Source organism: Sarcophilus harrisii, chromosome 4 (genome assembly GCF_902635505.1).
Source record: "Sarcophilus harrisii chromosome 4, mSarHar1.11, whole genome shotgun sequence".
In the NCBI taxonomy this organism is placed as follows: Eukaryota; Metazoa; Chordata; class Mammalia; order Dasyuromorphia; family Dasyuridae; genus Sarcophilus; species Sarcophilus harrisii.
The window spans coordinates 99,987,156-100,010,017 of NC_045429.1; the positions used below are offsets into that span (position 1 = coordinate 99,987,156).

General features: G+C 39.2%; 1 protein-coding gene across 1 annotated transcript in view; it reads right to left on the reverse strand.

Moving 5' to 3' along the window:
- Positions 1-388: 388 nt before the first annotated feature.
- PM20D1 (peptidase M20 domain containing 1) overlaps positions 389-22,862 on the reverse strand; it is a 46,163-nt gene continuing 23,689 nt past the window's right edge. The window contains exons 8-13 of the mRNA XM_031937246.1: positions 22,404-22,465; positions 22,073-22,151; positions 16,152-16,223; positions 5,546-5,714; positions 2,803-2,902; positions 389-1,289 (exon numbers count right to left, since the gene is read on the reverse strand). Coding sequence (XP_031793106.1) covers positions 1,160-1,289; positions 2,803-2,902; positions 5,546-5,714; positions 16,152-16,223; positions 22,073-22,151; positions 22,404-22,465 — 612 coding nt within the window. The 3' untranslated portion in view covers positions 389-1,159. The remainder of the gene's footprint in view (positions 1,290-2,802; positions 2,903-5,545; positions 5,715-16,151; positions 16,224-22,072; positions 22,152-22,403; positions 22,466-22,862) is intronic.

The window sequence follows — 22,862 nt, forward strand, 5'->3', positions numbered from 1 at the left end:
TGGACCCTCCCCTTTAGGAGTACAAAGTGGGGGGGAATGGAAGGCTGTGCCAGGGGAATGTTTCCGCAGATTAGCACTGGCAGGGGTGCAAAGAGCAGGGGCAGCAGTGGAAGGAACAGGCCTGCAGGAGGGAGCAAAACTCCAGGCCAAGTGGGAGGGGAACAACCCAGGAGAGCTGGGGGCAGCTCAAGGACAGGAGGCCCTTCTCCCTCCCTGTCCCAAGAATCAGGCCTCCCTCAGGTTCTCATCTCCATGCCATTGCTCCCTCCCAGGGCCCTTCTCTGCTCCGACTGACCCTCCCCACTTTGGCTGTCCCCCGGCTAGAGCCAGGTCTGTGTTTCCCCAGTGAGTAACCAGAGGCAGAGCCCTCATTAACAAGGCCTGAGTGTGGAGTACTGATCACTTTATTTCATCTCATGTTAGTTTGGCTTGTTTCATATTTGGGTTCCTCCCAGCACAAAAGGGAGAGGAAGAGGGAAAGGAATGGAGAGAGAGGGGGAAAAGGAGGAGAAGGAAAGTGCACCAGAGGCCAGAAACTGCAGGTCCTTGGGTCAGAACAATAGAGGAAAGGGTGTAATAGAAATAGTTGTGTATGGAGGGTTAAGTAGTAATGCCTACAAATGAAAATCGTCTCTAGGAAAAACCTGATGGTCCAAGCCCGAAAGTCAGCAGAGGAAGCTGGGAGAAGTATGCTCCAAAGTGGTGAGAAGCGAACAAAAACATCTTGGGATCAGGCTAAAGTTGCCTAAATTCACTCCTCTCCCCATCACTGAATCCCCGCTTATGGACAGGTCCGGAGTTAAGACCGGAAGGTGGGCAGGGGGCTGCTTCGTGTGTTTGTCCAAAATTTTCTGTAAAACAGTGGTGAGGAACGTCTGGCACGTGGCTTTATGAGGTCCACAAGATCATTTAGTCTGGCCCTGCCAAGGCAACGGCAGGCAGTGACAACCTCCCACTGCATGACTTCTTTAAGTTGGTGATTCTGTACAGTCTGCAAATGATGTTACAAATATCCAAATGGCCTTTGGCAGAATAAAGGTTCCCCGCCCCTGCTGCAAAATAATGTGCATTTTCCACCTCCACCCTCACCCAGAGGCTGACTGCTTTGGAGAAGGGCTTAACATCTCCCAGGGTACAGCTGGAGAGAGTCACCATCCTCTCACAGTTCGTGTTCAGCAGAATGAGGTCTGGGAACCTTCTCAGTATCTGCATTCTGGATCAATTCAAACAGGAACGCCACCTGGGTTTCATAGGCTTGGATGGAGATCTTCTCATTTAAGCCGTGGAAACTGGAAAAAAACATGAGGAGAAGGGCCATATTACTATAGTATCTGCTGGGACACATGCCTCTTAGAGCCCCCTTGGGGCTATCGGTCCCTGTCCTAGCAGAAACAGAAAGGGGACCAGGAAGGAGCTCTAAGGAGTACCTCAGTATACTTGAGATTAGGATCTCTTCTCAATGATTCCACTCCCAGATTTTTCTTTTAAACTTTAAGTTATATTTAGAAGACATGTTCATTTGTAATATTAAAATTTTCCATCAAAGGAAACATTTTATAGGAATCTGTCCACATTGAAAACTATTTACGATTTATATTATTTAATCAATTATAGAAAAGCCACATAAACAATATTCTATGAATACTGGTGTCCCAACCTTCACAAATATGCAATTTCTAGCATAAACAATATAAAGTCAGCCATACAAAGATGAGATACTATAGTAATGATCCCCAAAAGCCACAAGAAAAATTATTTTTTAATGTTCATCCTGTGCTAGATTTTAGAAGTAATCCTACAGAACTTCAAGGTTATCCTTGCTGTCCTCTCTCCCTCTCTGAAGTTTGCCAGCCAGTGGGAAGACTTCCCTACATTCCTTAAGAAATAGATATTACTCAGGCTCAAAATTCCTCTCCTCCTTCCAAAGATCTCAAGACTTGAGGGAAATAAATAGTTTCTCAAAAAGCCTTGAGATGTCTGTTAAATTTAGACAAATATTCAAATGAATTTGTACAATCTGAATATACACTGACTGATGGAAGAGCCTTGCCAGAGGTGTGCTGGGAGTCAGCAGGGTCCATCATCCTGGGAATAATTTTCTGAATAACTTATAGACAATTAACTGAGAGCTGTCAATCTCTAGAATTCAAAGTATATTTTCTCCTAAAAGGTCAATGCATTTACCTCTCCAGGGAAGTGGGAAAGAAAAAAAAAACTCCCCATTTTGGTGATACAGAGACTGAGACGCAAAACTTTTATATAATCTAACTTTTAGTGGATTAAAATCAAGATTGATACTAGATGTCAAGAGTTTTGATTCTCTAGATCTTTCTCTTCAACTTATATGTTTATATAAGATACTTTATTACAGGGAATAGTTTTTGTTCATTTTAATATTCTCAATAGCAATTAACATGTAGAAGAATCATGAATTCTATGTAAAATGATTCACCTTTCTGAATATTATTGACATTAGGGAATCATAATTCAGATCTGGAAAGAATGTTTTGCCTAAGATTATCCAGTGGCTAATCAGTGATTTGAACTGATGTTTTCTATTTCAAAATGCAGTATATTCTTCACTTTCCCATAGTGAATATTTGCTAAATAAATGCATCACTAAATGATTTCCTTTCCAAGAGAATTTAGGTGTCAGTGATAGAAAATGCTGGCACAGAGAGCACTTAGCCGGGTTTTTTGCTCTTTTATTTCAGAATTTTTGCTCTTTTATTTCATAATGAGCATGGGGAAGTCAAGGGAAACATTGTCCATTACCCCACTGGCTCATCTTGCTCCACTCACCTTTTGAAGCTCTGTGGATTAAGAGCGATAGGGTTAAATCGATAGAGGCCTTTGGAGATGTTGGTGTAGTGTCGTGCGTCAGTGTTCCCAACACAAATTCCTAGAGGAGGGAAACAGAAGGGACAAGTCCCGGCAGGGACCTACTATAAGGCTATGCCTAGAAATGCCAGATTCCTTAACCACTCTCGCATTCCAATTTCCACATTTCTTTCATACAATTTCTCTCTAAATAGGAGGCTGTGAATTTATGTTTATATACATTTATATATATATATATATGTTTATATATACGTACATGCACATGTGCATATATACACACATATATGTTTTGAGATCTATTTCAAGATAATTGGTTTCCTTTGCAATCCTCTTTATTTTAAATGACATTATTTTGACAAAGGATTCCTAGATGTCACCAGCTTGTCAAAAAGATCTGCTACAATAAAAAAAATTAAGAATTCCTGCTCTAGATTTGAGTCAAAGTGAACAACTTGCTATGCTTTGGACCCCTTTCTCCTCTCTCCCCACCTTTATTCCATATTTCCATCTTAAACTTTTGCTCTTTCCTAGGTCTAGACTCTACTATTCGCAATTTCTCAGCTACTGAATTATTTTCCATCTTCTAAAGCTCAATTTGGGATAGAAACTTTGTAAAGGAGTCTATTCTGATCCCCTAGGAGACAATGACAATTTTCCCTTACATCTTGTTCACATTTTTTCTACAATTAATAATGTTTCCCCCCCCCCACCCAATGGCCAGCATTACTTTTTTAAAAATTGAGTTCCAAATTCTCTTTCTCCTCTCTCCTTTCCCCATCCCTGAAATGGTAAGCAATTTGAAACAGGTTATGCAATCACATCTATCTTGTGCACTTACCATGTACCATTTAAAAATTATGCTTCTCTCTAACTACTGAATTACAAACTCTGTGAGGGCAGGACCTTGTCTTCTATAAATTTTATATCCCCTTGGGCTAGACATGGTGCTCTGTAACATGGTACCTATTTAGGAAATGTTTTGTCTAACAGAACTATAGGCTTTCTTTAAGAAGATTAAAGAAAAGCGGATAGAGTGGATAGCTGGCAAAGTGGATACAGTGCTGGATCTGGAGTTGGGAAAGTCTGAGTTCAAATAAGAAACTTACTAATTATATGACTAAGTAAGTCACTTAACCTCTGTCTGTCTCAGTTTTCTTATCTGTAAAATGTGGATAACAACAGCACCTCTTCCCAGGGATGTTGTGAAGATTTAACTTGTAAAGTGCTTTGGAAATCTTAGGGTTTATTTATAACCTTTTAAAAAACTTTACAGTTATATAAACACTATTACAAAGTAATAAACACGGTATCCTATTCCCCACCCCCAACTCTGGAGTCTCATTCTTAGTCACAGCTGTCCGGGAAAAGCTAAATGTTGGGGTGTGGGAGGAGGGGAAGAAAGAAGGACTGATGTGCACTTGAACATCTCAGATTAAGGACAAGCACTTGCCGTCTCAGTTGTAGTCATTTGTGTGAGCCTCCCCTCAAAACATCTCTCTCCCCCAAACTCTTTTTGAAGACCACTATTGCTGAGTTACAAAATCAACCTGGAAAAGGGATGGGGAATTTCCTGGTAGTCTCATTTTTGGCATTCCCCTGGAAAGGAAGTGCAACTCAAATGTGACTTCCTCCTTGAAACTTTCCCTCATTCTCATTGGTCACGTAGCGTTTCATTCTGAATATAATGTTATATTTTAATAAGTTATATGAAGAATTTCACTAGCATGTGGAATAGTGAGGACGCTCTCTTTGTTACGGCAGATTTTCACATATTTGGCAACTCAATGTCTCAGAAAGTTTCCTGGAGCAATGAGAGGTTAAGTGACTTGCCAGGTTCATGAAGTGAACCAACTGTGCCAGAGGTGAGACTCAATCCGCTCTCACTATACTTCAGGTAGAAAATGCTTTAGTCTTCCAAGTGTGTGATATGTCATAATAACCCTTTAAGGGGAATAGTATAGATATTCTTATACTTATTGCACAAATGAGGAAACCAAAGCCAGAAAGTTCAAGTCATATAAGCAGTATTAGATGGGAGATTTCTGGTACCTGACACCATATTTTTTTCTATTAGAATTATCTATGTTTGTGTCCTCTCTAGTAGCTTCAAGCTCCATGGTGGCCTCCGCTCCCTAGCAGATCTGATCCAAATTTTGTATTTTTCCTAGCATCAAACACAGAGCTCTAACACAGTCACTGCTTACTAAAGAAGCCCTACTTTCATGTTAAGTTTTGATGGCACTTTGTGTCTTTGATATGAGTTAAAGGAGGAGAAAGATGGAAATATAGGTGGCAGATAGTCTAGATTTTGGGTTTTGATCAATATAAGTGAGATAGGTTAGGGAGTCTTCTGCCTGACTAGAGAATTTCAAATGTAGATGGCAAGTTAACTTTGAGAGGACTGAGGCTCAGGCAGAGCAAGGACTATTCCCTAGTGCCAGAAAAACCTGCTCTCCCCCTTTTCTCCCCTTCAGAGGGGCTGGTAGGATTTATTGTTTCTGTCTCTTTCCTGTTTGCTTTCTTCCTTCCACTCTGTTACACTTATAGTTGAAGGATCCAGCTGGGCCAGGGGAGGAAGGGAGGAAGGCAGACAGCTGTTTCCAGGCATGAACAGCTGGAGTGTGAGGGTGAGGGGAAAGGGAAGTCACATGGGAAACCATTTCTGGACACCTTTCCAAGTGGTCACCCCTTGTGAAGTCATTACCTGGGACAACAGCAGTGACCTCTGGGAAGACATCTCTTATGGTTCTTTTGAGAAGCTGGTAACCAAAAGCCTCATTGTCATGGGGACTCAGGGGGAGGGGGTCAAAGGCATTGAGCACGTGATACCGGACTCGATCATCAGCCACAACGTTCCGGACAATTTCTAGAACCTTTTGAAGGAAAACATCATGGAATTAGGACTTCCACCCAAGTACCCTTGAATTTAAACAGTACTGGTCTTTTAGTTTCTAAGACTGGGTCAATAATTCAATCAGTAACCATTTATTTTAAATAATAATTTCTAGAACCTTTTGAAGGAAACATCATGGAATTAGGACTTCCATGCAAGTACCCTGGAATTTAAACAGTACTGGTCTTTTAGTTTCTAAGATTGAGTCAATGATTCAATGATTCAATCAGTAACCATTTATTTTAAAATAATAATTTCTAGAACCTTTTGAAGGAAAACATCATGGAATTAGGACTTCCACCTTGGAATCTAAATCGTACTGGTCTTTTAGCTTCTAAGACTGAGTCAATAATTCAACCAGTAACCATTTATTTTAAAATAATAATTTCCAGAACCTTCTGAAAGAAACATCATGGAATTAAGACTTCCACACAAGCACCCTGGAATCTAAATCTAAACTGGTCTTTTAGCTTCTAAGACTGAGTTAATAATTCAATCAGTAACCATTTATTTTAAAATAATAATTTCTAGATAATTTCTAGAACCTTCGGAAGGAAACATCATGGAATTAGGACTTCCACCCAAGCACCCTGGAATCTTAACAGTACTGGTCTTTTAGCTTCTAAAAGACTGAGTCAATAATTCAATCAGTAACCATTTATTTTAAAAAAAAAATTTATGAAGTGTCAACTTTACCAGACACTTTGCTGCACTTTGGTGATATAAAGGACTATGTTCTAAAAGAGCTTACCTTTTAATAGCATTTGGAACCTTGGGAGGTAGATAGCAAAGATTAACAAAAAAAGGACATGACTCAGTAAGTGCCCATTTTGTGGTAGGCACTATACTAAGGGTTGCAGATACAAGAGAGACATAAGACAACTGTTGCCCTCAAGACACTTTTAGTCTAACAAACGAGACAACATGCGAGCAACTACGTACAAACGAGATATACACAGAATCAACTTGGGGTAGTCTTAGAAGGAAGGCATCAGCATTAAGGAGGATGGCAATAAAAAGGCTCCTTTGAAGGAGGACTTGAAGACACTAGGAAAAGCTAGGAGACAGAAGTGAAAAAGGAGAGAATGCCAGATATGGTAGGGCAGTCAGTGAAAATGTCTAGCATAGCACCAGCTGATTAGTTCTAGAGGATAGAAAAATTGTTAGGTATTGATGTGTCATAATCTCAGCCACAAGAGCCAGAACTTGATAGGTTTAAGTGGGATGCAAGAAATAACTCCCTCGCCTAGCTGTCACTAGGAAAAAGACCCAGACAGTTGAATGGATCAGTTTCCAGATCACAAAAGAACAGGGGAATTCATCAGTCTTACAATTATAGAGTTGGAAGAGACCTCAGAGATCATCCAGTCTAAACAAGAAACAAACACAAATCATCTTCATAAGATTTTTTTGGGGGGTGGAGTGGGAGTCAGAGTTAAGTGACTTGCCCAAGACATACAATTAGTGCTTAAAGTTGGACTTGAACTCAGGTGTTCCTGACTCCAGGGACAGTGCTCTAGCCACTGGGCCACCTACTTGCCCCCACTTTTATAAGATCTTTGACCACTATTTATTCAGCTTCTGCTTGTAGATGTCTTGTAACAGGGAATTGCTATGCTCATACATAGCACCTGGACATCCTGGTTGACTTGATAACTAACATTATTATATGCCAGGTAATATGCTAAATGCTTTATAATTATCATTCCATTTGATCTTCACAACAACCCTGAGAGGTAGGTGCTATTATTATCCCCATTTTACAGATAAGGAAACTGAAGCAAGCAGGGGTTGAGCTAATAAGCTGAGGCTGAATTTAAACTCAGGTCTATCCTAATTTCAGGTCCAAAGTTCCTTCCACTGTGCCATCCTTGTTGTCCAACTGATTAAATGAGAATTTTTTTTAATAAAGTGCTTAGCACATAGCAGATATTAAATGAATGCTTGTCCCTTCCTTCCCCTTTCCCATCCTTGATCCACAAATCTAGTCCCTTTATGCCTAGTAACTTGAAAAACATCAGAGTCTTGTTAGTGGCACTCTACTCCATCCTAGTATAGAAACTCTTCTTTAGCAGCTATTCTTGACCTCATCCTATATTAACCCATGAGATCATGTTTTCTGCAAGCTGATTTGGGTAAGTTTTAACATCTCTGGGACTCAATTTCTTTGCAACTGCAGAATGATCGTAAGACCTCTGAGGTTCTTATATCCCTTTAAATCTATAATCCTCTGATCTTGATTACTTTGGCCAAAATGGGGATCACAGTGAGCATCTAACAATTAAGGGCAATGGGTAGAAATTATCAAGGTAAATTTTGACACAATGTGAGGAAAAAATGTCCTTTGAAGGATGAGAGGGTTCCCTATTACTTGATTTGAATGATTATTGTTTTTCAGGTTAGACTTATTAGGGATATTGTACAGAGAATTCTTTATTCATATTTGGTTAGACTAGAGAATGCCTGAGGTCCTCTTCAATTTAAACATTGTATGAATTCCAAGCAGTGTTATTTGCAGATGAGGGCAAACAAACTGTTCTTGATTCCTCCTGAGGGTAGAATGAAAAGTAATGGGACAGAGATGAGAGTGGAGGATGAGGGAAAGCGGAGAATTTGAATTCGAGATCCAGAAAACCTTCTAATGGTTTTGCATTGGATTAGGTGATTGAGGCATTCTCTTTCTTGGGAGGAGGAAAGGAGAGAGAGGAGAAATTCTCACCTCTGGACTACAAGGGGTAGTGGTGGTATGGTCTCACATCAAGGAAGAGGGATAGACATGATGAACTCTGAAGAAACTGTCCAGTTCATGGGTGTCTCATGTTAGTGATTGAAGGATTACACAGCCCTATTTCCCTTCCCTGAGGACCCTTGCTTCCTGTTTGTAATCAGCTACATATAGAACCAGGAAAATGATCTCAGACTAAGCAGACTTTCTTTGCTTCCTCTCCCTGTAACTAATATAACTTGGTCTGGACTTATCACAGCTTGCAGCCCAAGTCAGCTACATTCTGAGTGAGTGTGATGAGAGAAAACTTACAAGATCTGAGAAGTGAGCTCTGTTGGGTATCCCATTAAAATTATCTTGGGATGGATCAGGAAGATGTTTTGGGGTGAGCCGCATCTCATTCTTTTAGGGGCTGTACTGGGACTGGTACACTTTGATTATGGTTATATTCCTAACTCAAGACTGTCTTTGAGAAGAGAGGAATTGCTGTATCCCTGGGGGTCACCAGGATGACTTGGATTCTTTCCATTGAAAAGGAATCTAAGGACATAAACCCATCAATCTCCCACATAGAAGACAGATGTCATGGTCAACTCCTGTACTGAGCATGATTAGTAGCTGGGTCTGGGGAGATGTCCAAACCCAGCTGCCTCGTATCCTCAGGGGCCATCAATCTAGATCTACAGAGGGTCTTGGATGTCATCTGGTTAATCCTTTCATAAGACTTTTAGGGATTAAATGACTTGCCTCGGTTGACACAAGGTAGCAAGCTGTCAGAAGTTCAGTCCAGATACTTTGGCTCAAAACTTATCACATTTGCCAGCTCCCTCCTTTCAGTCCAGCTTTTCCTTAGCATTTAGGTGAACTTGGATAAGTCACTCAATATTTCAGCCTCAGTACAGGTAAAGGTAAGGTCTAGATAAAGGAAGAGTCCTGGGCTTTTCCTCTCCAGAACTGCTGCAGCTTTCCTAGAGTGTGATACAAAGCCCTGGAGCTTTGTCTTGGTCTCTAATTACATAATATCCATGTCATAATCTCCTTCCCCTGAACAGAGAACAAGGAGAAAAGGAATGGGCTGGAACCAGGAGCTTTGGATTCTAGCTGCCTTTCTTCCCTCTTCCTACTAACTTGCTTTGTGAGAATCAGGGATATGCAATGAAAAGAATCCTGGGTTTCAAGTTTGGGGACCTTACGATGAATCTGAACTCTGTTATTGGCTAAGTGTGTGACATAGGGGAAAACATTTTATCTCTTTAGGTCTTAATACCCTCCTCATCAAAATGTGGGAGTTGGAACAAATGATTTTGGAGGCACCTTCAAGTTCCAAATCTATCAGCTATGATGGATAGGCAGGTCATATTCCCTTTCTGGGCTTTGGAAACATGTAAAATGGAGGGCCCAAAGAAGATGGTTCCTTAGGCCTTTTCCAGATCTGAATCTGTGATTCCATTTTATAAGCTCCCAGAAGGCAGGGATAGCGTCTTATAGAATCTAATAGATCCTCTAGTCCCACTTCTCATCCCTTGAAAGAATTTCCTCTATAAACAAATATATAAAATTTAAGCTAGCCAACCTCAGAGTCAAATTAAAATACAAATGGGAAATTTTTAGCAAAATGAATAAAGTATGGTACAACATAGAAAGGAACAGCTAAATGGTATAGATGGGAACACCCGCCCTGGATCTGGGGTCAAATACTCTCACTAGCTGTATGATCCTGGGCAAATAAGTTATCCCCAATTGCCTCAAAAAAATACAACATAGGCAAGGAACTGGAAATTGAGTGGATGCTTATCAGTTGGAAAATGGCTGAATAAGTTATGGTATATGAATCATGAAATATTATTGTTCTCTAAGAAACAATCAGCAGAATGATTTCAGAAAGGCCTGGAGAGATTTGCATGACTGATGCTAAGTGAAGTGAGTATAACCAAGGGAACATAACCACAGCAACAACAAGATTATGTGACAATCAATTCTGAAGGCTGTTGCTCTTTTCAAGAATGAGCTGATTCGGGCCAGTTCCAATGGACTTGTGATGGATAGCCATCTGCACCCAGGAGTGTGGGGGCTGAGTGTGGATCACAATATAGTATTTTTGCTTTTGTTGTTGTTTTTTGCTTGCTTTTTTTTCTCAATTTTTTCCCTTCTTGATCTGATTTCTTGTGTAGCATGATAATTGTGGAAATATGTATAGAAGAACTGCACATTTAACATATATTGGATTACTTGCCATCTAAGGGAGGGGGTGAGGGGAAGGGAGGGAGAAAAAAATTTGGAACACAAGGCTTTGCAAGAGTGAATGTTGGAAACTATTTATACATATATTTTGAAAATAAAAAGCTTGAAAAAAAGAAAAAAAATTCAACACAACAGGTAATGTTAATCTGGGTTTTCTAAGTCAATATGTGGCCAAGAGGGATCCAGATTCTATTTGAGTTTGATACTACTGTTCCACAATATCATGGATAGGTCATTTGGTCTTTGTATGCTTCCAGTGATGGAGTGAGAGTCATCACCTCAAAAGAAACTACATGCTATTTTCTGAATAGCTCTAATAGAAAATTCTGCCATATTTTGAGCCAAAGTCTGCTTCCTAATTCCTCTTTTGCACATCCCACAGGATCCATAACATAAAAAAGGAGATGAATACTTAACTGAATGATCTTGTACAAAACACTTCTCTTGTAGTTTCCTTAAATAAGAAATAAGGGGACTTATGATCTTCAAAGTTCCTTCCTGCTTATAGAATCTATGAATATGACTACATATGACTACTAACAATCCACAACAAAAGGGATTCGATATGATGAGCAATAACAGGGAGCTACTATACCTTTCTGAGCCATCCTATTATGAATGATTATATTAAGATTTTAAAATTTGATTTGATTTTGACATTTATTTTATTCTGATTGTACCCATCGTGGATTTCCCTCTGTTGCTACGTTTTTGCTATTGTCGTTCATCTTTCATTTTTTAAAAGAACCAGTGATATCACAGGTGCATGAATTGGATTTAAATGAGGCAGAGTTGTAAAAAGTCATCAGCCTCCCTCTCCCTTCCAAGATTCATTGAAGTCCAGGGGCAGGACAAAAGCCAAGATGACTGGCAATGGCCCAGCAAGCATCGGATGACCCTGGCTTCTCTGATGTCTAAGTTCCAAGCACCCTACAATGCCTGCTTCAGCTGCCTTCAAGGCCATTAGAACAGACTGTTCTCATCAACCCATTTCACCAGGAGTCTTCAAAAGCATTTATGTATGGCTAAAGACTATGTTATCACATTCAATCTTCACAATAATACTTTTGAGACAGGTGAAGAAAATTGAGGTTGGAAAAGGGCAAAACAGCTAATAAACATTTGAAGCAGGATATGAACTCCTGATACTAAATACAATGTCCTCTTCATTATCCAATTTTGTAATACCAATCCCCATACATCTATATATGAGTATTTTATATGGAGGTGCTGCTGAGGGGAAAGAATGTGACTAATCAATGGGCTTCGGTATTGGCTGAGGGCTTTTTGGACAATGAGGGCTTTCCACACATGCCTCCGTGTGTATTATTGTGCTGTGTGTTGTGTTGTGTTGTGTGTATGTGTTGGTAGGAGTATACTGCTGAGGAAGAGCTCATGGGAGGATTCCAGAGAGTTTCATACAGATGAGCTTAGGAAGGAAGGCCTCTGTGGTCTAGGTATGGAGGAGAGGGAAGGGAGCCAAATCCAGAGAGATATTTCCATGGTCATGAGGGAAGGACCCCAGCTGGGTGGAAAACATGCCCTTGGAAAGGGCTGGAATGATATTGGGGTGGGACAAAACTAGTGGAAAGAACCTAAATTAGGGGAATGCTGGGATTTCCTGAGATAATGGTTACCCTTTAGGGAGAAGTCAGGAGACTGGGGTCCTAGCTCCTGCTAAACTGCTCTCTAGGTGAGAGTCTAGGTAAAAAGCTGAACAAATTTTCCCATTTGTACAATGGGGATAATTAGCTCTACTAAATAGTGAGGCCAAAACAAACAAGCAAATAAACTAAAATCAAAAAGGAAAATGTGGGAATGTGAGTGCCTTGAAGGCAGATGCTATTGTTTTTTTTTTTTTTCCTTCCTTTGTATCACCAATACTTAATACCGTGCCTCCTACACAGAAGATGATACCTATATCTATATCTATAAATGGTTGTAGTTTTGGCTTGATTTCAGAGGAAGGATGCTGGAGAAATTCACATGGGGTTACAAACACAGTTCATAGTTGTAGACAATGCCTTGTGGCTACAGAACACTTTACTTTCTCTTCTCATTTGACTCATAACAATTTTTGCACCATAATATCTTTATACCCATTTTACAGGTGAAGAAACCGAGGCTCAGATAAAGCAAATCCCCTGTGACCCAGCTGGTAAATGGCAAAGCCAGCACTAGAATTCTGGAATTTTGATTACACATACTCCTTGCTACACCATGCAGACTCAAGGATCATAGTTTTAGATCTGAAAGAGACCTCAAACCTCAAGCCCAATTTTATCATTTTACAGATTAGAAAATTAAATCCCACCTGTAAAATAGAGATAAAGTTATTATGGTACAAAATTGTTATAAGAGTCAAATTAAATCCAGATAAATATACCTTGCCTAGGGTCACATCAATAGTAAGTAGCTGAGACAAGATTTGAAATTGTATCATCTAAGTCCAAATTTAGGATACTTTGCAACATGTGGTGATGCCTCTCCTGATACTCTGTAGTCACCATTCGTCTTCCTTAACAGATACAAGGTGGGTAGTTTTGATTTATTTTGTTTTTGTTTGGCTTGATTTGTGACTTTACTGGCTTAGGAAAATGATGGTGAGAAAACTTCCTCTGCCTTGGAGAATGGCAGCTGCTCTCAAACTTTCAGATTAAACCTTCTGTCTGTCTGTATGCACGGATGTACATGACACACAGAACATATAATGTAGGTCTGTATTGCATATATATATATACACACAAGTATATGTAAGATGTGTATACACATACATATATATAGATATAGATACATACACACATAGTTCTTGGCAGAGACTGAAGTGGTTTTCCATTTCCTTCTCCAGCTTATTTTACAGTTGAGGAAACTGAGGCAAACAGGATTAAGTAACTTGTCCAGAGTCACACAGCTAGAAAGTGTCTAAGGCTACATTTGAACTTTGGTCTTCTTGACTCCAGGCTTCAGACTTTATCTATTGTACCACTATTATTTCTATTATTATATGATAGTTATTATATGTTAACAGTAGCTATTATATATAGTATATGTACACTATAGTGTTGTTACATGTACACTTATAAAACAATAATAATTATTATTACTATTATTTATATTTTTACATAATAGTTATTATATATAGTATGCGTACAATTTATGTAGTGTTACATCTACATATAATAGTGATTATTATTATTTATATTGTTATATAATGGTTATTTTGTATATAGTGTGTATAAAAATTATAGTGTTACATACACATGTATTACAGTTCGTTTAAGCATATATATACCCATATATTAGGGCACTGTACAATATACATAAACACACATGTGTCTTTGATGGATAATTGCTTCAGTCATGTCCAGTTCTGTATATACACACAATAACTCACATACACACATAATACACATGTGTATGTGTTTATATCTATATATGTATACTATATAATACTGTATACATATATTATACATTATTATATAGTATATTACATGTAATATATTATTTAAAACAATATATGATATGCACATACATGTTACATTTATATGTATGTGTATGTATAATACATATGTACACACACATATATATGTATAAATAAATAAAATTTACATGTTGCTTCTTCCTTAGACTGTATGCTCCTTGAAGGCAGAGGTTGTGTTTTTTGGTGTTTCATTGTAGAATGATGGCCATGATTTTGGAGTGTTTTTTGGGGATACAGAGACACTAAATGCCCTGGCTAGGGTTACACAGATAGCTATATGACTTGATTCCAGGTCTTACTGACTCCCTTTCTATCCATTTAGTACCAGGCTTAAATACCTCTGCTTCACTTTGTTTGTATGCCCAACTTTAAAACCTCTTACTTCTGTGTCTTATTCTTTGTGGTCCCTATTAGGGTTTTCTTGGCAGAGATACTGAAGTGGTTTCCCATTTCCTTCTCCAGTTCTTTTTCAGATGGGGAAACTGAGGCAAATAGGATTAAGTGACTTACCCAGGTTCACACAGCTATTAAATGTCTGAGGTCAGATTTGAACTTAGGTCTTTTTGATTCTAGAGTCAGCCTTCTATCTACTGCATACCTAGCTGCCTCATTATGTTTAATCGTAATTACTTAAACTAGAATTCTTATATATATAATAATATAATAATATTTTATAATTATATATAATGTAAATATATAAAATGTTATATAAATATAATAAAATAAATAATTATAATTATAATTTTTTTAAAGTTCTAAACTTCCCATTATTGCTTCCTAATCTGCAAGTCATCTGATTTCTGACTGCACCATCCAAATGAGACTGCCTTATACAAGATAACCATTATTAAATCATATCTAGCTTTAGAATGTATTATAATATGATTGTTATTATGATGCCTTTTTTAAAGCAGTATTTTTTCTGAGTATAGTCTTCCTCAGGCTGGTATTAAAACAAGGCCTTATTGTTTAATGAGCAATGAAGGCTGTATTGCCTGAGCCCCAGCAGCCCTACTCCAGGGTGAGGCAGTCCAAAAAGACTCATGGATGGCACTAGGGAAGCTGACTTTAATGTATGTCTGTACTAATCAACGCTGACTCGAGGATCTTCAATTTGGAAGGGATGTTGCAAATCATCAAGGTGAATCTCTTCCTTTTACAGAAAAGAAAATTAAAGTCCAGAGAGAAATAACTGCTATTATATAAACCCAAATTGGGAAAAGTCAATACTAGCCTAGAATCCCAAAGATATCGGAGTCAAATCACACAACAACTCACATTTCTATAATGTTTTAAGGCTTATAAAATTCTTTCCTCACCAAAATCTTTTAAACTTATAAATGAGAGTATTCCTATTTTAGAGATGAAAAAACCTAAGCCTGCAGCTTAGAAAAGTAAAGATCATTGAGTTTGGAGTTCATATAGTACCAAGGCCATCTGGTACTCAGCTTCTTCACTTGTGGGTCATGACCCTATATGTGGGTCTCATAACTGAATGTGAGGGCTGCAAAATTATGATTTATTATCAGTAAATATTTATTTGTATATCTATTTTATATACCCATATACCTGGGGTCATGCAAAAATTTCCTGGGCAAAAGAGGTCATGAGTGGAAAAAATTTAAGAAGTCCTGATCTAGTATAACTCCCTATTTTTATTGATGAGGAAAAAGAGATGCAGAACTGAAAAGAGATAAGCTGAGGAATGCAAACCTCTGCTAATTATTTCATCTTCTTTCTATAATACCACCCTGAGTTACATATTCTCCTGATAGTTGTCTTGCTTATTAAGGGCATAAGGGAAACACTAATATTAAGTCATCCCCTAGCTCTTGAACAAGGTTATTTGGGGGACCTGTTGTGTAAACCACCTTATTTGTGATTGAACAATCTCTGAGATGAGAGTGTCAAACATTGGGTCATGAGGATCATAAGCCTTTGCTATTCCCCAATAAACTTCTGGGTCTTACCTCAGGGACAGTCTGGGCAGGATGGATACGAAGATTGATTGTTGCCTGGGCGGTTGGAGGGATGACATTCACCTGAGGAGAAAAAACAATACACATACTGTAGTTTGAATCAACTCCAGATCCCTACAGACCTTGATAGGCTCCCTTTTCTGGCTTAACAGAAAATGATTGTTGAGAATTCAGAGAGTCTAGATAAAGGAAATCTTTTCCCATTGATCAACTTCCTGGGAAAATCAATCTATAGAAGGCAGAGGTTATTAACTTTCATGCTTTGATTCTGTTTTTTTTTCCCTCTAGGTTCTTCATAGGCCTTTATAGATCAATAAGATCAACCCCTCATTTTACATAAACCCCCCCAAGATCCAGGAATGGGAAATGATTTATCCAAGATCACTGAGTAAGTTAAAGACAAAGACAGAACACATATCTCTTGACCCCTAATGGATGGCTCTTTCGTGAAAATCGTTATCTGTTAATAAAGCTGGAATAAACCTCAGAGATCATCTAGCTCAGATGCAGAGAGAAGTTGCCCAACTAGACAGAGTGAAGAATTGTGTTCAAGTCTCAGGTTCCTGAGTCTTGAGCTCTTTCTGACTAATTTGATTAGTCAATTCTTGTGATTCCCTTTTTGGGTTTTCATGGCAAAGATCTTGGACTAGTTTGCTACTTCCTTCTCTAGCTCATTTTGCAGATGAGGAAACTGAGGCAAATGGCGTTAAATAACTTGCCCAGGATCAAACAGCTAGTTAAGTGTCTGAGGGCAGATTTGAACTCACACTTTTCTGATTCCAATCCCAGTGTTCTATTCACTGCACTACCTACCTGCCCCGGGCCTTTTCCATTTCACCTCATGGAGACTTGGGGTATTTCAGAAATATTTCATTTCAAGAAAACCTTAAATAAAATGCCAACAGGTTTCCTGGAAGAGGGTAACAGGCATGTTGACACATATGCCAATCTTACGTGGGGGAAGTGGACATGGGATATAAAAGAGTGGATGGCAAAGGAAAGTTTGGAAAGCTCTGGAGCTTTATTGAAGGCTGGAGATGGGGAGGGAACAGGGTGATCTTTGGTCTGATTTTATAGATGTATATTAATCACAAATTAACAGATCCATTTCTGTAGACTAATTCTGCTTGGCACAAAAGGAAGGAACCGTGGCTCATAAAGAGTGGAACCTCTAAGGAAGTTGTTTTCAGTTCAATATAAAGGAATTTCCTAATATTTTGAGCTGTCTAAATATTGAAAGGGGGTGATGAGCACCCTCATTTTACAGATGAGGAAACTGAGGTTGGCAGAGATTAAGGGATCTGCCCAGACTCACAGCTAGTAAGTGACTCAGATCAAACTCTTCCTTACTTCAATACAATTCATGTGCAAATGGTTAGTCCTCACAAACTGAACAAAGGCATAATGGAACTCATGTAATCTTACAGACCTAGGGCTCTATTCACTCTGCCATCTGGTGGCCTAAGTGCAGAAAAGCTCAAAGAGTCTGGTTTCAAATCTCAGGTCAGCCACTTCCCTGTGTGAAATCTGGAAAAAAGCTATTTAACCAATTTTGAGCCACAGGTCCTTATCTGTAAAGTAAGGAGATTGGACTAGATGATCTCTAAGATCCCTTCCAGTCCTTTTTTTCTTATTCTGAATATATGAGAGGAGAGGTCATCTTTTGTACAGCAGGGGGATGGATAAGATGACCTTTAAGGTGATTTCCCATTCTATGATTCTACTCTGGTGATGTTTACATCAGAGGGAGGTTGCTGATGGCCTTTTGTGAGCATCACTTAATCCAGTTTCCCTGCAACAGGCCAACACAACATTAAAAAGCCCTGTTCTTTGGAAATTCAGGGGTTGTTTCTGTTCTAGCCACTGAGTAGCACCTTGGTGTGCAGAATGCTTGCGGTGTCTGGAACTCTCTTGAAAGGCAGCAATCAGCACCTCTATCCAGCTTTTGAGATTATCTAACACTTGGTCCTTGGGACCTCTGCATGAGGATGTCTCCAGGGTGAGAAGGGAGGGAGCTATCATTTTCAGTTTTAAAATATGTCCATCACATATTTCCTTCCATGACTGGAAAGCCAAGCTTGGAACTGAGGTCATGTATCAAGTTTGTGGCAGAGCTAAGACTTAACCCAGGTCTCCTAAATCCTAGCATAGTGATGGTGATTCCACAATACCACTGTATTTCCGAGGAAAGATGTCTGGGAATGACTCCCAAACCTTCTGCATCTTTGTAATGGGAAAAGTCCTAGAATGGGCATTAGAAATCTCTATTTGTCCTGAAGTAGCTGAATTATTCTGGGCAAATTACTGAAATCAGCCAAATTCCTTCCACTGTCAGATGCTTGCTCAATGTTCCTTCTGGATAATAAACTGGTTGTTGTTCTTTGTTCTTGAAGAAGATCAAAATGACATCACTATATTGGAGTCAAGTTACAGTGTGTCCAACTGTAGTTGATCAGACCAATATGAGCCCGGAATGCTCTGCCACAGGTCAGTCATAAATAGTTCATGTGGACATTTGGGGTGGATTCCTTAAATTTGTGCATTTTGAGTTTCTTCTGAAGTACTTCAATTCTGATTTGCTCATATAGCACAGTACCTGATGAGGGTATGTCAAGATGGATGATTGTCCACCATTGTTTCTTCTGTTGCTCAATCAATTCCATACTTCTTACAAGAGACTTGTACTAATTTTTCTAATCCACTGGAGAGTGTTTGCCCTGTGTGAATTCTCTATAAAATAAACCTTTTTAATCAAGCAAACATTTGGCATTAAAACAATGCGACCAGTCCAAAGTAGTTGTATTGTTTGCAGTAGAGTCTGGATCTCTGGCAGTTTAGTTCGAGAAAGGACTTCAGTTTCTGGTATCTTATTCTGCCAGGTGATCTTCAAAATCTTCCTAAGACAATTCACATGAAAGTGATTCAGTTTCCTGGCGTGGCACTGGCATACTATCCAGATTTCCTATACAACAATAAAGTCAGCACAATGGATCTGTAGACCTTTAGTCTGGTAGTAAGTCTAACACTTCTTCTTTCCTCCTTCAGAGCCCCCAAGACACTGAGCTAGATTTGGCAATATGTGTGTCAACCTCATTATCAATGTGGACAAAGTATTCTGCCAAGGTAAATGAAGAGAATCAATCCATACTTTGCTGCACTGAATGTACAATCATCTGCAAACAAAATATGATGGACCAACACTCTCCACTTGAGTCTTGACTTGTAGCTTTTTTCAAATTGAAGAATTTACCGTCAGGGTGGTATTTGACCTTGGTACCATGTTTGTCCTCATTGAAGGCATTTGCTAGCATGACTGAAAGCATCATGCTATAAAACATGGGAGCAAACAGACAGCCTTGTTTCACTGCACTGATGACTGGGAAAGGTGAGAATATTATCCATTAACCAGAACTTGGATACGCATGCCATGAAATTGCTGTATGGATGAACTTTCCCAAGTAACCAAATTTTGACATAATTTTCCATAAACCCTAACAAGTGACAATATCAAAGGCTCTGGTCAGATCTACAAATGTTTATAGACCTCTGTCATTTTTCCAGCAGCAAACACTGTATCAACTATTCCTCAGTCCCTTCTGAAGCCACACTGCCTCTCAAATAGATGACCATCTTCCAGGTGAAGGATCTTGTATATTGAGGACTCTTGCAAGAATCTTGCCAGCAATGACTAAGAGAGAGATCTCTCTTTCTGTGATTGTCACAGGACAATTTATCCCCCTTTACCTTTATAGAGGCATCCTTGAACTTCTGGGGGATAAGCTCCTTTTGCATGTAACATGGAAAATTTCAGTCAGTTTTTGTATGAGCAATGGAACCCCCAATTTGCACATCTCAACTGGAATGGAATCTGCTCCAGCTGCTTTGCCACATGAAAGTAATTTAATGGCACTCAAAACCCCTTCTTTACTTGGAGGGATTGACTTCAACCTGAAATAAATGGTCAGTGGCTTCAGCATTGATTTGATGAGCACGCTATAGAGGTGTTCAGCCCCTCTCTCTAGGATCATGTCCTTACCATTAATCAAAGTGGCTTCATCAACACTGAATAGTTGAAAAACCATTTGACCTCTAAATAACAAGGGCATCATAAAAGCACTTTGGATTGTTATTATCAGTATAAAAATGAATTTCATCTGCTTTCTTACTGAGCCAAGAATCACTCTCTAATCTTCACTTGTCCTTCACTTTTGATGGAATTAAGTGCTGTCTTCTTAGAGAAGGTATCATGCTGGTATATCCTGTAGAGTTCTCCGTTTTTTCATTTAGTAGCTTTTGCGCTTTTCCATCATTTTTGTCAAATCAGTCTTAATGTTTGTGAGTGTGCTGATCCAGATTAACAAATGCAATGCTGTATACCAAATCTCTGAAAGCTGCCTACATCCTTTATGCTCCACTGTATCCAACACTGTGTTGGCGTTCCCTCCAAGTTAGCAACAAACTTCCCACTCAGAGAAGTGCTCAAATCTGTTGATATTAATTCTTCTGATAATCTTTTTTGCCTTGGGGCTGCTGTTTTTATGGAATGCTAATATTTAGTTTGGGGAAGATAAGTCTATGAATGGTAGAGCTCTCTGCTTCACACATTGTCTTTGTCTCTCTCACATCCTGTCTGTGTCTTCTCCCTACAATCATATAATCAATGTTTGCTACAAGGTTGATCCACAAAATTTTATTGCATTTAGGTAAATGGAACACAGTATTGGTGATGAGAAGATCTTAATTTGCCAATAGTAAATGACCAGGCTGTTGCTATTTCTGACTCCATTTCTCCCAAGGACTCTCTGCCACATCTGGTATTCTGCGCCTACTCTTGCATTAAAGAACCCAGAATTATAAATTTATCCTCTTTTTGCACATTGATAATAAGGGTCTCCAGGCCTTCATAAAATTTTTCTTTGTCTTCATCAGGATTTGTTGTGATGGGAGCATAGGCAGTGATGATGATGGCGTGGTGTTTTCCTGAAAATGGTAATTGCATTGTGATGAGCCTGTCATTGGTCCCTTTTGGTAGGCATCCAAGCTTGATGACTAGAGTAGTTTTGATTGCAAAATCTACAATTTTATGCCACTCACCTTCACTATATGCACTGCAGAAAAATATGTATCACCTCACTCAGACTTTAGTAAGTTATCCTTCTTTGACAGCCTTGTCAGGGCTGCTATTTGAATGTGATACTTGCTGAGTTCTTTTGCAATAAGAGCTATTTAATTTTGTGTTGTCTATAAGTGTACACACATTCTATGTATCAGTGGTGAATGGAATCATCTTTACAGAAGTTTCTGCACATTTTTGGGGTATGTTTTGACCACAGTGCTAGTTTTCCCTGAACACACCCTATGTCCCAAGTATAATAAATGCTTGCAGAATGCAACTGTCAATCTCACCAAGTTGGCGTAGGCTCATAGGATGAGACATAGGCTTATAGGTAGGCTCACTGAAGTAGAATAGGAAAGAGCCTTAGAGATGGATGTAGGAGTGTTTGGAGGGTCTAAAATCAAAGATGTTTTTATTTTGAGGGAATATCACAGATTATCCTGCTTTGTAAAAAGCATGGCACTGGACAACATATTTTCTCAAAGGAGATGCAAAAAACTGTATTTCCTTTCAAGGCACATAGGCTGACTCTGCCTATGTCAAGTCTAAGGCACATTTGTTGACATGGACAAAGTAAGAGCCATGGTGAATCACATTCTGGGTCAACATTTCCAGAGAAACTGGTGCACTGATGGATTAGCCCAAGAGGATATGGGGATGGTGTTGACCTTGTTCTATATTTGTCTGGAGTGTGCCAGAGAAGGGAAAGGGACCTGTGTGGGACTGAGGAGAGAATTTTTTCAGTATTTCAGATGCGGAGTGGAGTCAAGGATTGGGAACTTCGTGGAGGAGTTACCTTTATCCCTGAATTGAACATGGTGAGTGCCACAGTGGTTCGGACCATTGCATTAGTGGCAGGACTTTTCTCAAGTATTCTGAAATAGAAGGGATCAAGGTCAGACATAAGGAAGAACTGCCCAATAGGGAAAAGATATATAGGAGGTATTGAAATGGAATGCAAGGAATAATCCCTTTCTGAACTAGGGAGATTTTAAAAACTGAAAGACTTCTAGACACATATGCTATAGGCAATATCCTTTTGAAAGGGGGTAGCTGGTCAACTTGGGGTTGTTTGGACAGGGCCTGCTTAAATAAGGATGAGGAGTAAGGGGACAATAACTCTTTACCTGCTCATAATGGGCCCAAATATCCACAGGTTGGTCAGGATGATATTCAATGGGAAACCAAACTAAGAAGGGAAAGAGCCAGGTTAGCAGAATTTCCAGAGCTTAGTGCAAAGGGTTTGCCATGTGAGTGTCAGTGTGTCTGAGTCAGGATCTCCCAGTAATCTAGGTCTATATCAACAGTGCTTATTGGAGACCTTGTGATCAGGACCTGGATGGGATTTGTTGGCTGTGTGAACTCTGGGGGATAATAAGTGGGACTGTGATTACCCATTTGGATTTGTATATCTGGTTAAAAGATATAATCAGACCAACCTCCCAAGGGACACACAGTAAGCTTGGATTGTTGAGTGTGGAGGAGGAGAGGATTCTGGATCAACTCAACACTATGGTATCAATGTGGGAGGTGAGGGTGGACAGTAAGTCCTCTCAGCCATGGATTAATCCTAGGCAAGAATGAAA